The sequence below is a fragment of the Dendrobates tinctorius genome, unplaced genomic scaffold, assembly GCF_039654945.1.
Source record: "Dendrobates tinctorius isolate UK_male_01 unplaced genomic scaffold, ASM3965494v1 ptg000224l, whole genome shotgun sequence".
Lineage (NCBI taxonomy): Eukaryota > Metazoa > Chordata > Amphibia > Anura > Dendrobatidae > Dendrobates > Dendrobates tinctorius.
The window spans coordinates 4727534-4739788 of NW_027361891.1; the positions used below are offsets into that span (position 1 = coordinate 4727534).

Sequence of the window (12255 nt, forward strand, 5' to 3'; positions counted from 1 at the left end):
ACAGGTTCCCGTTTAATGTTTGGCATGTCAAACTGTTATACTAGAAGCATGAATTTTGTAGAGGAACCATAAATGAAGCTTAATGAACAGACTCACATCTAGCTATCATTAATCCAGTTGGACATTACATTACGTTTCAGAATGACTTAGTCATTTTACTACATTATGTATGTGTTTTTTAATTTGTTTTACTTGAAGGGAAGAGAAAACCAGATGTTTCCGCTTTAGATATATAATGATTAATAGAGAGAGATGTACTCAATCAGAAATCTTTCGGAGACTCCATAATGTAACGGCTATGGCAATTTTCTAAGCACTTTTCATTTGACATGCTTTTACATTCCTAATTGATCTTTCACATAGGTAAATGATGTTTGCAACCATTTTGCACTTCATATCTACAAGTTAATTATCTAATGTATCAGTAAAAAACATCAGCGAGCAACAGAACTGGAATAAATGTGATCTATGGACACACATACAAGCCACTACTGCTTGAAGGCACAACACAACTTGTCCACAACAATGACAGTCACGACATGGGTGAGACACAAGAAAAAGGACAAAAAAAAGTTCATGTCTTAATATTTTCATTTTCAGATCATTATGATCCATAATTAATTTAATAATGTTACACGGCCTAGAAGATGTGTAAAATTATATTTGTTTATTACCTAGATGCATTATTACCCAGTTACCTTTCCTATAAGGGAGTGGACCTAGTCAATTCTTCCAAATAACAAGTGCCCATTGGGCATCCTTATCAGTGATTACTAACACTAATAGGCTACAGTCACACACCTGCTTCAGTTTTTACATCTGTGTAAAAACTGGACTGTTTTTTTTCTCATATGTAATCTGTTTTAGGTTCATTTTTTTCTCATCTTATTTTAAAAATGGAAGGTATGGAAAACAACTGAATATGAGCATTTTTTTATCCACTGACTTTGCAATAGATCAGTTAAAAATGGATGAATCAGAGACACTAAAATAAAAAGTATAGGGCTGATTCATCAAGACTGGCCTAGGGCACACTTGTGCTACACTAGTCGTCGTGCTGGAGTAGAAAGTGCCAAAATTTACTAAGAGGTGCACGCCACCTAATGAATTTGGCGTCTCTTCTGAGTGGCGCCCCACATCAGAAACGCTACTCTAGTTTCTGGCGTACAAAATGGCAGGCACCCTTGATGAATTTGATGGGTGAATGTGGCCCTGCCACAGTTCCACCTGTTTGGGGAGAGCTGATTCAGACTTCAAATATCAGAACACCACAATAAAAAATAGTGACTTTTTAAGAGTTTTTATATCAGTTTTCTTGAGTAAAATCTTTTATCAGTTGGCCCTTATGTCTCCTGTTTTTCATCCATTTTAATGGATTACTGTAGAATTCAATGGGAGAATTGGATCCACAAAACAGATGAGAATAGGGCATGCTTTGAGTCCTACAGATTAGCCACATGAATCCGTTTTTTTAAACAGATGTGTGTATGGATCAATGAAACTCTATGGGTCCATGTAAAAAAATGGACAGCACACAGATGTGTACAACAGATCTGAGAATGCCACCTGTAGACCAGATTAATCAAGACCGGTGTTGTTCTCACCGGTCCTGATTATGAGATGTGCTAGAGTCAGATGCTCCATACGCCTCTCCAGGAATCAATTGGTCTTCCTGAATCAGGAGAGCCAGACGAGTGGCGTACACCTCAGTGTGCACCTCGCTATGAGACGTTATCCAGCACCTGAATTTGACGAGCGAATTTGTCAGAGCTGGGCAAAAATGAGTGAGAACACCAAAAGTCGCACTATTTTAGTGCAGCCGCAAGTTGTGTGCCTTTTTTTATGCCAAAATACTGGCATAATAACTTTGATGAATCAGGCACTATGTGTATATATTCAAAAAAAGGGGGGGAGATTGAACACAAAAATGAAATACACATGTGGGTAGTATACAATTGTAATAAGAGTAAAAAATAAAGATTGAAGAAAATATCCATCACGTGTGAATTTGTGGATCTATTGCGTCAGTTTTTGCTGCCAGTTTCTTTCTCCCCCCACCCCAGATGTTTTAATGTATTTTGACTAATAAAGCTGTATAATTTTAATTACATATTTGGACTTGCATCTTCGGTTTTTCCTTCTTCTTTTGCAACTATGTGTATATATGTCTGCTTCTGTCTGTGTACATCTTTGAGTGCGTCAGTTTGACCATGTATATTCTGCATATTCCTTCTCGGCTTTTAAAACTTAGGCTATGGCCAGTTAGTAAAGTGAAAAATGCCCTTTGAAACCATGTTTTTTTTAATGAAAAATCAAAACCAGAATGTGATTTTTGATCACGTCAAAACCACGGCACACTTGCTTCATCTGTCCTTACCCTTGGGACCTAAGGAAAGCTCCAAAATTTGCTTTTGAGCACATTATTCATTGCTATGCAACAACTCATCAGAAAACATTAAACTACACAAAACGACACCATGTGACTCCCATGCAGACAATAGACAATGTGCTGCCCGAATCTTCCTTATTTGTGCACTCTTTGTTTTGGTACATGAATATCTCATGCGATCATCATTTATGTCAACCCAGAGGGCTATATGGAGACCTGCATATCAATGTCACATCTTCTGTTAGTATGGAGAAGTGAGAAGTAAAAGCAAGCAATGCTGTTATGCCTGAAATGAGAAAGCATGAAGAAGAGAGGAGAGAGGAAGAAGCAGAAAGTAAAGGTGGCTCATTACGAAGGAGTTTTTGAGGAGGTGGTTTCTGGCATTTCATGGCTGGCGTCCTGGAATGGTCAGGGTGGTAGGTGTTATAATGTTGGTTGGTGAAGCGGCGGTGGCTGTTGGTTGAGCTGTCCCATGGAACTTGCTTTTCGCTGCTCCTTTGAACCTTTACTGCCCGTATGAAGGGATGACAGGGAATCATAAAGGAAAAGAACCAGAAAAGAGGGAAAGGTAACTGAGTTTTAATGAATAAAAGTGGAAGCGAGAGCAGTTAGCAAGGCAATTGAAAGCAACATGACCTAGATGCTGACATTGAGGCATTACATGGCTTTTACAAGGACTATTACAGATAGATTATTAACATATCAGTCTTCCATTTTATACAAATTGTTACCACGTGACACACATTAACTAACATGGTACCAAACCACTTTTTTCGTTTTACACATTAACTGATATCAGAAATAGCCCTTCAAAGCAATCCAGTGAGTGCTAAACAATTACAGTCAGAGCACATTGCTGGCAACTGGGGCATCACCAGGGTTTTAAGACATTATTAGACCCACCTTCCATAATTTAGATGACACGAATGTTACATGATGTTATCACCTTTATCACATATTGCACCTTCCCAACACCGCATTATTTAGCAGTCTGGGATTGTTTGCCCAGGGTATAATATACCAATGGGATGTACTGCGCATACATTTGCATTCTGTGCATGATGGCAGGTCTAAAATATTTAAAGCTTATTTACTATTTTATAACTCCTACGTAAAGTGGAGATAAATGGATTTATTAATCTAAGCCGTAAGATCTTTTCAAAGAGAAAATTGAAAACTAATGCTTAGCTACAATACAATGTGTCTTGGATGTTAAAATAATTTGTTTTCCTAGGCGCAGTCTTTATATCTGAGAAAAGCATTTTGCCGCTCAGCTTGAAGGTTATGAATCCCAGCAGGTCAAAAGAAGAAAAAACGGCTTGCAGGGAAAGTAGTGAATAAACAATCAAGACTAAAATGTTAGAAAGACGACAAACCTTGTGTCTTCTAGTAATATCTTATCTATTCTTACAGTAAGTCACAGCTGTCAACTTAAAACGGAAATTTATGGGATGGCCAAGAAAAGTATGTTGCCAGGAAGACAAGAAAAGCTTTTTATTACTTTATCTCTTCCCCCAGAAGACAGACCTGACCACTTTAGGGGCAAGAAATTAGGGTCTTTAAAAGAGTAAGAATTGTTTACTTTTTTGTTTCATCAATCAATAGTACATATTTAAATAAGAAACTTTGTGATTTATTGTATCAGAGAAATCTACTTCTTCCTCCTCCTGGACTGATCATTCTTTCTCAAAATTCACAATTCACAGGACATAGCTGTCTTCCGTGAATATGGATTTTCCCATAACTGAGATAGGAGATGGCACTGGTGCTTAAAAAGTTCTTTGGAGGATGGTAACTGTCATTTCAGAACTTGCAGCAGAATGTCAGTGTCTGTTTCTAGCTCCTCCCCCACCATAGAACTTCAAAAGCACCAACTGTCATATCCTTCCTCAGTAATGGGAACATCTCTCTTTATGGAATACAAATTTCACCCATAAATGGAGAGTGAAAGTTCAACCTAAAAGGAGAAAGAAGCAAATTTATCTGATAAAATATATTACGTTTCTTATTTTCATGGGCACCTTTTCTGGTTTCTGTCAATATGGGGGTAAAGGGTCCACTTTCAGGTGGTGTTGGAGGGATGTTAATGAAAAATGAACATAAAGCTAGCACTACACTAGTGATTGTAGATGGCCCCAAAGTGTACAACTCTTCATTTAAACAGTCTGGCCTGGCTGATATTTTGAACAGCGATCTCCTACTGTACATCACATTGAAGAATCACAGACATGTGCCGTTCATTCTTGGCCTTCAGAACTGTTATAGGTGGAAGAAGAAAATGGCGATGTGGCCACAAAAGTGGGATGCCAATAGAAGATGCATGTCCAATTAAACTAGGCTGTCATTTATCATCACCACTTTATGGTTATGCAAAAAAAAATGCAACCCAGAAGCAATGAAAAAATCTAACACATCAGACCTCTGTTCCCACACAAGCCTGCTATTGTTCAACTGCTGGCACAAAAGTGTGCCAACAGTTTACTGAAAATAACATATCAGCCTTTATGGCCATCTGAAACTGAAATCATTAGTATTAATAAATGCAACAACAAAACACGCCCCAATGTTCGAGGGTCACTCTACAAAAAATATCAGGGGCTGAGTATCTTTATACCCCTAAAATTTACCCTCCTGGAAACTGCAGTAATACCTACAGGGAGAAATGGTAGTATTAAATGGCTTCAGGCATTGAGCCTAATAATAGCATAGTCTCCTTTATAAACTGAATATCAATGTGTATTGCCAACAAGAATCGCAGGGTAATGGAGTATTTCTTAGGTAGGTAAAACTATGGTCTTCCATAGTAAGGGTATCTAGAGGAAAAACTCTAGTTCACTGGACTGCCATTTCACTTAAAGGGAATCTGTCAGCGGGATTTCGCCTCACAAACTATTTATATCCATATGTAGATCTTTCAAAGACAAGTCCAGCAATACCTTCATCTAGACAGTCCATTACTCCATTAAAGAGAAATCCGTGTTTGAATGGATATGTAAATGAGGCTGAAGTGCTTTCAGAGTGTGGCAGGTCTTCACCAGCCTTTGACCCTCCATCTCTATTCCTCAACAAATGCTTGCTCCTTCTGTTTAACTCATGGCTTCTTTGTTTAAAGTTACACAGCAGAAGGAGACATTGTTTGGCAGGTGAGAGACAGAATGACAAAGGCATGGGAAGAGCTTCCACAGGCTGGAAGCACTTCACCTTCATTTGCATATCCATTCAAATGCTAATTTCTCAGGAATGGTGGAATGGACTGTCTAGGTAAAGGTATTGCTGGATTTGTCTTTGAAAGAGCTATATATGGATATAAATAGTTTGTGGGGTGAAATCCTACTGACAGATACCCTTTAAGGACATCTGCAAGCTTTGGCCAATTAATACATTTTTAAATGAAAAATAAATAGTGGAACACACATCACGGATTGCTAACATGTCATAATCACTGATGCCTACAATTTCAAAGAGTCATTGCTTTAATTATCATAATCAAGACATATAGTGGCAATGCTGGCAAAGTAGTGTTCCACAGTGAATACCTCTTGGAGGGCACAATATTTGTGATCATCTTACCGTGATCAGGCCCCTTTAGTGCTAACCGGGTCTGATGGTATGGAAGAATCTCTAGCTTTACTTGTTCACAGGTGCTTGCTAGGAGCTGTGTGGCTTCTGCTAATGTGCAATACTCCATACTTGTTCCATCTACAGACAAAATGTGGTCCCCAATATGAAGTGCACCACACCTGAGTACAAAGAAATGGAATTCCTTAATGTTCTTGTCAACAATCCAATATCCATAACTACATTACATTAATTTATTCCTGAGTATGAACTGTTATAACAAACCCAACTGCAGCCGGTGATATCTTTTGTCAGCCATAGATATGATTTGATTCAATTAGAATTACAAAGAGGTCATACTGATGGGAAAAAACCCAAACTAAAACATTTTGTGGCCTTACCTATCAGCGATACTTGCAGATTTGATTTTGTCGATAACAATGACCTGTTTGTTGCAGTACATCGAGGTAGTTAGTGCAACGCCAAGGTTGGAGCCTGGAGTTTTGGCAACTTCAACTAAGAGTGGACCAGATGCCGTAGACACCGAATCTATGTATGAGAGAGGAACAAGGACAAAGCATTATTTTTACACAATGTATTAGGCAGCCTTAATGAATAGTTCTCTGTTGCATTCAAAGGACTTTAGTATTGTTCCAGTTTTATTGGAAAGTTTACCACTTCATCGTTCTCCTCTTATTTATACTTATAACCTATTCTTCACCAAGCTTTGGTTCAATGTTTTACTCTACATTTTTCTTTAAAGCCAAATATGGATCATTCCATATGTAAAAGTAAAAGAGAACAATTTTGCCTCTCTTTTGCATTTACTTTACTTTTTTACTTTTTTTTAGTTGAAAAATCTAGCTTTTTAAGTACGGTACAACCTACTGCAGATCAATTGAATAAGGCCAGGTTCACATAGCGTTAACACAGCCCGTTTAATGCATAGCGTTGACGGGCTGCATTAACGCTATAGCATAACGTGATATGCGTTATGCTATACCGCTAGCGCTGATGATTCATCAGCGCTAGTGGTGACAGAGCCTCAGACGCTGCAGCCCCCAATGCTAAAGATAGGGTACGCATAGGAAATGCTGTAGATATAGTATATTTTGACTTCGGCAAAGCATTTGACAAAGTATCTCATACAATCCTTATTGAAAAAATGACTAAGTATGGAATGGACAAGGCAACTGTTAGGTGGATTCATAACTGGCTTAGTGATCGGACCCAAAGAGTGGTTGTAAATGGCTGCACATCCAGTTGGAAGAATGTCTCAAGTGGGGTACCACAGGGCTCTGTCCTGGGCCCTGTATTGTTCAACATCTTTATCAACGATTTAGATGAAGGAATTGAGGGTAAACTGATTAAATTTGCTGATGACACAAAGCTAGGAGGGATAGCTAATACTAGAGAAGAGAGAGAGAGGATTCAAAAAGACATAAATAAACTGGAGCAGTGGGCAGCAACTAACAGAATGGTTTTTAACAGGGAAAAATGCAAAGTACTACATCTGGGCAATAAAAATGAAAAAAGCATATACAGAATGGGAGGAATAGGGCTAAGCAACAGCACATGTGAAAAAGACTTGGGTATACTAATAGATCACAGACTGAATATGAGTCAACAGTGTGATGCAGCAGCAAAAAAGGCAAATGCAATTCTAGGATGTATTAAGAGAAGCATACAGTCTAGATCACATGAAGTCATTATTTCCCTCTACTCCTCTTTGGTCAGACCTCATCTGGAATATTGTGTCCAGTTTTGGGCACCACATTTTAAAAAAGACATCAACAAACTGGAGCAAGTTCAGAAAAGAGCGACCAGAATGGTGACCGGTCTGCAAACCCTGTCTTATGAGGAAAGGTTGCAGGACTTGGGAATGTTTAGTTTGCAAAAGAGAAGACTGAGAGGAGACTTAATAGCTGTCTACAAATATCTAAAGGGCTGTCACATTGTAGAAGGATCAACTTTATTCTCAATTTGCACAAGGAAAGACTAGAAGCAATGGGATGAAACTGAATGGGAGGAGACAGATTAGATATTAGAAAAAACTTTTTGACAGTTAGAGTGATCAATGAGTGGAACAGGCTGCCACAAGAAGTGGTGAGTTCTCCTTCAATGGAAGTCTTCAAACAGAGGCTGGACAGACATCTGACTGGGATGATTTAGCGAATCCTGCTTTGAGCAGGGGGTTGGACCAGATGGCCCAGGAGGTCCCTTCCAACTCTACGATTCTATGATTCTATGATTCATGCCGCATGCACTGGCATGCGCCCATAGGCGGAGGTGACAGGAGGAGGCGCGGCAGGGGGCGGAATTTCACGGCGAGCGTTCACTGCGCCTCCAAACGCAAATGTGAAACTAGCCTAAAATGATTAAGAAAGGTTGAACCTGATGGACCTACTGTAGGTCTTTTTTCAACCTATGTAACTACAACATGTAACTAAATCAAGAATTAAAGGTGTTTTCCACCCATTTGATTTAATTACTATATTGCCAGAGTAAGAAATATGTGAGGAAAGAACCGCGAAAAAAGTCCCACACTTGGTTGGCACCTAACTGCTGCAGCCAATCAGTGAGACAGAGGAACAGCCGAGGAGTATTTCTTTCTTTTTTTCTTTTTTTGCAGCACACTCTGGCAATATAAACCATAATAGTTTCATGAAAAACCACCCCATTTATATAAGTCAAAAAATGACATACAAGTGTGGGACGTGCGTCGGGGAGGGTACACCTCGGTGGGCTTCTACTACTGACCAGTCTAAAGGTAATACTATGCAGTGAATTCATTTGTTGTGATTACTGTTTTTTGTACTCATCCCTATTGGTGGCTGGCTCCACCATTTGTGTTGGTCATTTCTACGTTTCTCCTTTGCACAATATGACTGGCTGCTTTATATTAATAAGGAACAAATGTTGAATATTGTATTCCTATACTATATATTGTTAAAATCATTAGTATCCCTTTGTCCATGTACCATTGGTGTACCCCTAAATCTCTGCCCATGTGCTATTTATGGTCATTATTGACTCCTACCTCACGTTTTCCCTTTTTTCCTGTTATATTCTAATAAAATCATTTTTGTAATTTTGTAAAAATTGTAGTGTGGGACTTTTTTCGCGGTTCTTTCCTCACATGTTTCTAATATAGATATTTGCGATTGTCCTAGTATTACCACAATAATACCCATTTTTGTAGTGATTGTATGTCATTTTTTGACTTATATAAATGGGGTGGTTTTTCATGAAACTATTATGGTTTATATTGCCAGAGTGTGCTGCAAAAAAAGAAAAAAAGAAAGAAATACTCCTCGGCTGTTCCTCTGTCTCACTGATTGGCTGCAGCAGTTAGGTGCCAACCAGTCAGTGAGGGAAGGACAGGGAGCATTGGGGGACTTGGGGAAAGGATGGAGGAGTGGCGAGGGATACAAGGGACAGTATGTTTTATTTCTTTTTATTCCTAGCACATTTGAAAGTTAAATGAAAAAGGTGGAAACATCCCTTAATTTCCGTATGAAGCCATAACATTTTCAGCTAAATATTTAGCAATTAATCAGAAACACACCAGGATTTCTTTTTTTTTTATTGCAACAGTATAGCTAACAAGAAAATGCTTTTCCCTAGCCCACTGGGGAAGGTAGAGCCGAGTACATGTAAAAATGTAATGAGAAAGAAAAAACACAATTAGTAGCGCCATTATAAATATGGTACAACACATGTTCCTTTTAAAATTAGATTAGACTGAACTATAATGACAGATGAACAATTTGCTTAATTTCTATGGGCACACACTCCCAAACATAAAAAAAACCCATAAAAATATAAATTTGGGAAATATTAGTTTGCAGGCAACAGATTGTAGTAAAAGGAGAAAAGGGTAATAAATACAGGAAAAACAAAAGTAAAAATTAATGTGAAGATCTGATTTGAAAAAACTGTAAAATGAAACACGGGCATTGAATGGATTATATTTATTAAAATCACTACATCAGGAAGACAAGAAAAGAACTTGAGAAACTCTCAAAAGTAGTCTTCAAAGATTGTCAATGCAACCTTGATTGTCTTTAAGGCTGGGTTCACACGTAGCGGAACTCTCGCGGAAATTACCGCGAGGATTCCATTCCGCGGGAAAATCGCATTTTAAATTCCCGCTATTTTCCCGCGGAAAAACTAGCATTTTGCAAGCGTAATTAGCGTGCAGAATTGCTAGCGTTTTCCAAGCGATCTGTAGCATCGCTTGGAGAACTGATTGACAGGTTGGTCACACTCGTCAAACATAGTGTTTGACGAGTGTGACCAACTTTTTACTATTGAGGCCGCCAATGCGGCATCAATAGTAAAAGATAGAATGTAAATAATAATAAAAAAAAAATATTGTTATTCTCACCTTCCGACGTCCCGCGCAGCCTTCCCGCCTCTCTCCATGCTCCCGGTCCCAGTAATCCTTTGCGACAATTACCGCGATGATGTCCGTTCTCGCGGGATCGCGATGTCTAGCGGTCATTCGCGATGACGTCGCGCGAATGACCGCGAGACTTCGCGATCCCGCGAGAACGGACGTCATCGCTCTCAAAGGCTTACTGGGACCGGGAGCGTGGAGAGAGGCGGAAAGGCTGCGCGGGACGTCGGAAGGTGAGAATAACAATATTTTTCATTTTAAATTCTATTTTTTACAGGGATATGGTACCCAAAGCCCGGAGGACAGTCTCCTCTCCTCCGGACCGTGGGTACCTTCCGCAAATGTTCTGCTTACTTTTCGCATGGTGTGCACAGCCACCTGCGGAAAGTAAGCAGAACAATGCATTCCTATGGGTGCGGGATCGCCACGATTCCGCGAAATTAATGAGCATGCTGCGTTTTTTACCACGAAGCAATTCCGCCGCGGTAAAAACCGCAGCATTAGCACAGCATTGCTGAATCCCATAGGAATGAATGGGATGCTTATTTTTCGCGTTTTCGCGGCAAAATTGCTACTTTCACACTTGCTTTGTTTTGCAGCGCATTTTTCCCGCAAAAAAACGCATGGAAGAAACGCATACAAATGCTGTGTTTTTTCAAGCATTTTTATGTGCATGCATGAAAAAACGCAGCGTTTTTATGCGTTTGTATGCGCTTTTACCGCATTTGCCTTTTTTTTCCAACATTAGTTGGCCTCACACTAACCCAAACCATTACTTTACTAACGCTAAACCTTAACCAAACCATACCCTAACCCTTAACCAAACCACCCTGACCCTTAACCAAGCCATACTAACCCTAACCCTTAACCAAACCCTACTAACCCTAACCAACCCTAAACCCTAACCCTTAACCAAACCCTACTAACCCTAACCCCCCTTAACTAACCCTAACTCTAACCCAAACCCCTAATTTCCATTGTCTAACCAATGGTCAACAAAAAAACGCATGCGCAAAAAAACGCATACATGAGTATTCCTATGCACACATATGAGCACCCATAGACTTACAATGGGTGTCTTGCTGTAAAAAAAACGCATTGCGCGCGCATGCGTTTTTTGAGGCAAGTCGGACGCGCAAAAAATGCAACAGGATGCATTTTGTGCGCCCGAGCGCACACCACAAAAAAACAAATGCGTGTAAAAACGCATACAAACACATGTGTATGCGCACATAAGCGCATCCCATGCAAAATATAGGGGGAAAAGCGCATGCGTTTTTTAGCGCTAAAATACAGCGCAAAAAAAACGCAAGTGTGAAACCAGCCTAAAAACCGCAGTGGAAAAGCAAAAAAAACGCCACGTGTGAACCCAGCCTAATAGAGTACAATGTGCTTTAACTCTAGTCGAAAGTCTCAGTCAATGTTCACATGTAGCATTTAGTGATGAGCGAGTATCCTCGTTAGGCTATGTGCCCACGTTGCGATTAAATCCGGACACTGAAAACCGGACTCCTTCCCAGAAATCGCGCATTTTTTTCCGCGCGATTTTACTGCGATTATGTTCGCGATTTTCACGTGCGATATTCAAGCACTTTCCAAGCAATTTGAAGCATCGCTTGGAAAGTGATTAACAGGTTGGTCACACTTGTCAAACATAGTGTTTGACAAGTGTGACCAGGTTTTTACTATTGAGGCTGCCTATGCGGCCTCAATAGTAAAAGAAAGAATGTAAAAAATAATTAAAAAATTAAAAAATCAGGGTATATTTACCTTCCGACGTCCCGCACAGTCTCAGTGACGCTCCCATTCCCAGCGATGTCTTGCGAGACCTGTGATGACGTTGGTCTCGCGTTGCTATAGCGATCTCACGAGACCGCTAGAGTCACGCGAGACTACGTCATCACAG

General features: G+C 39.7%; 1 protein-coding gene across 16 annotated transcripts in view; it reads right to left on the reverse strand.

Moving 5' to 3' along the window:
- The window catches only part of GRIP1 (glutamate receptor interacting protein 1), a 919857-nt gene that overhangs the window by 94469 nt on the left and 813133 nt on the right, over positions 1-12255 (reverse strand). For 10 of the 16 annotated variants that reach the window (XM_073555470.1, XM_073555465.1, XM_073555466.1 and 7 more), the window contains exons 8-10: positions 6349-6496; positions 5960-6129; positions 2742-2897 (exon numbers count right to left, since the gene is read on the reverse strand). In XM_073555470.1, the coding sequence (XP_073411571.1) occupies positions 2742-2897; positions 5960-6129; positions 6349-6496 (474 nt within the window). The remainder of the gene's footprint in view (positions 1-2741; positions 2898-5959; positions 6130-6348; positions 6497-12255) is intronic. The other 6 variants (XM_073555472.1, XM_073555473.1, XM_073555477.1 and 3 more) reach the window with 1 other exon arrangement.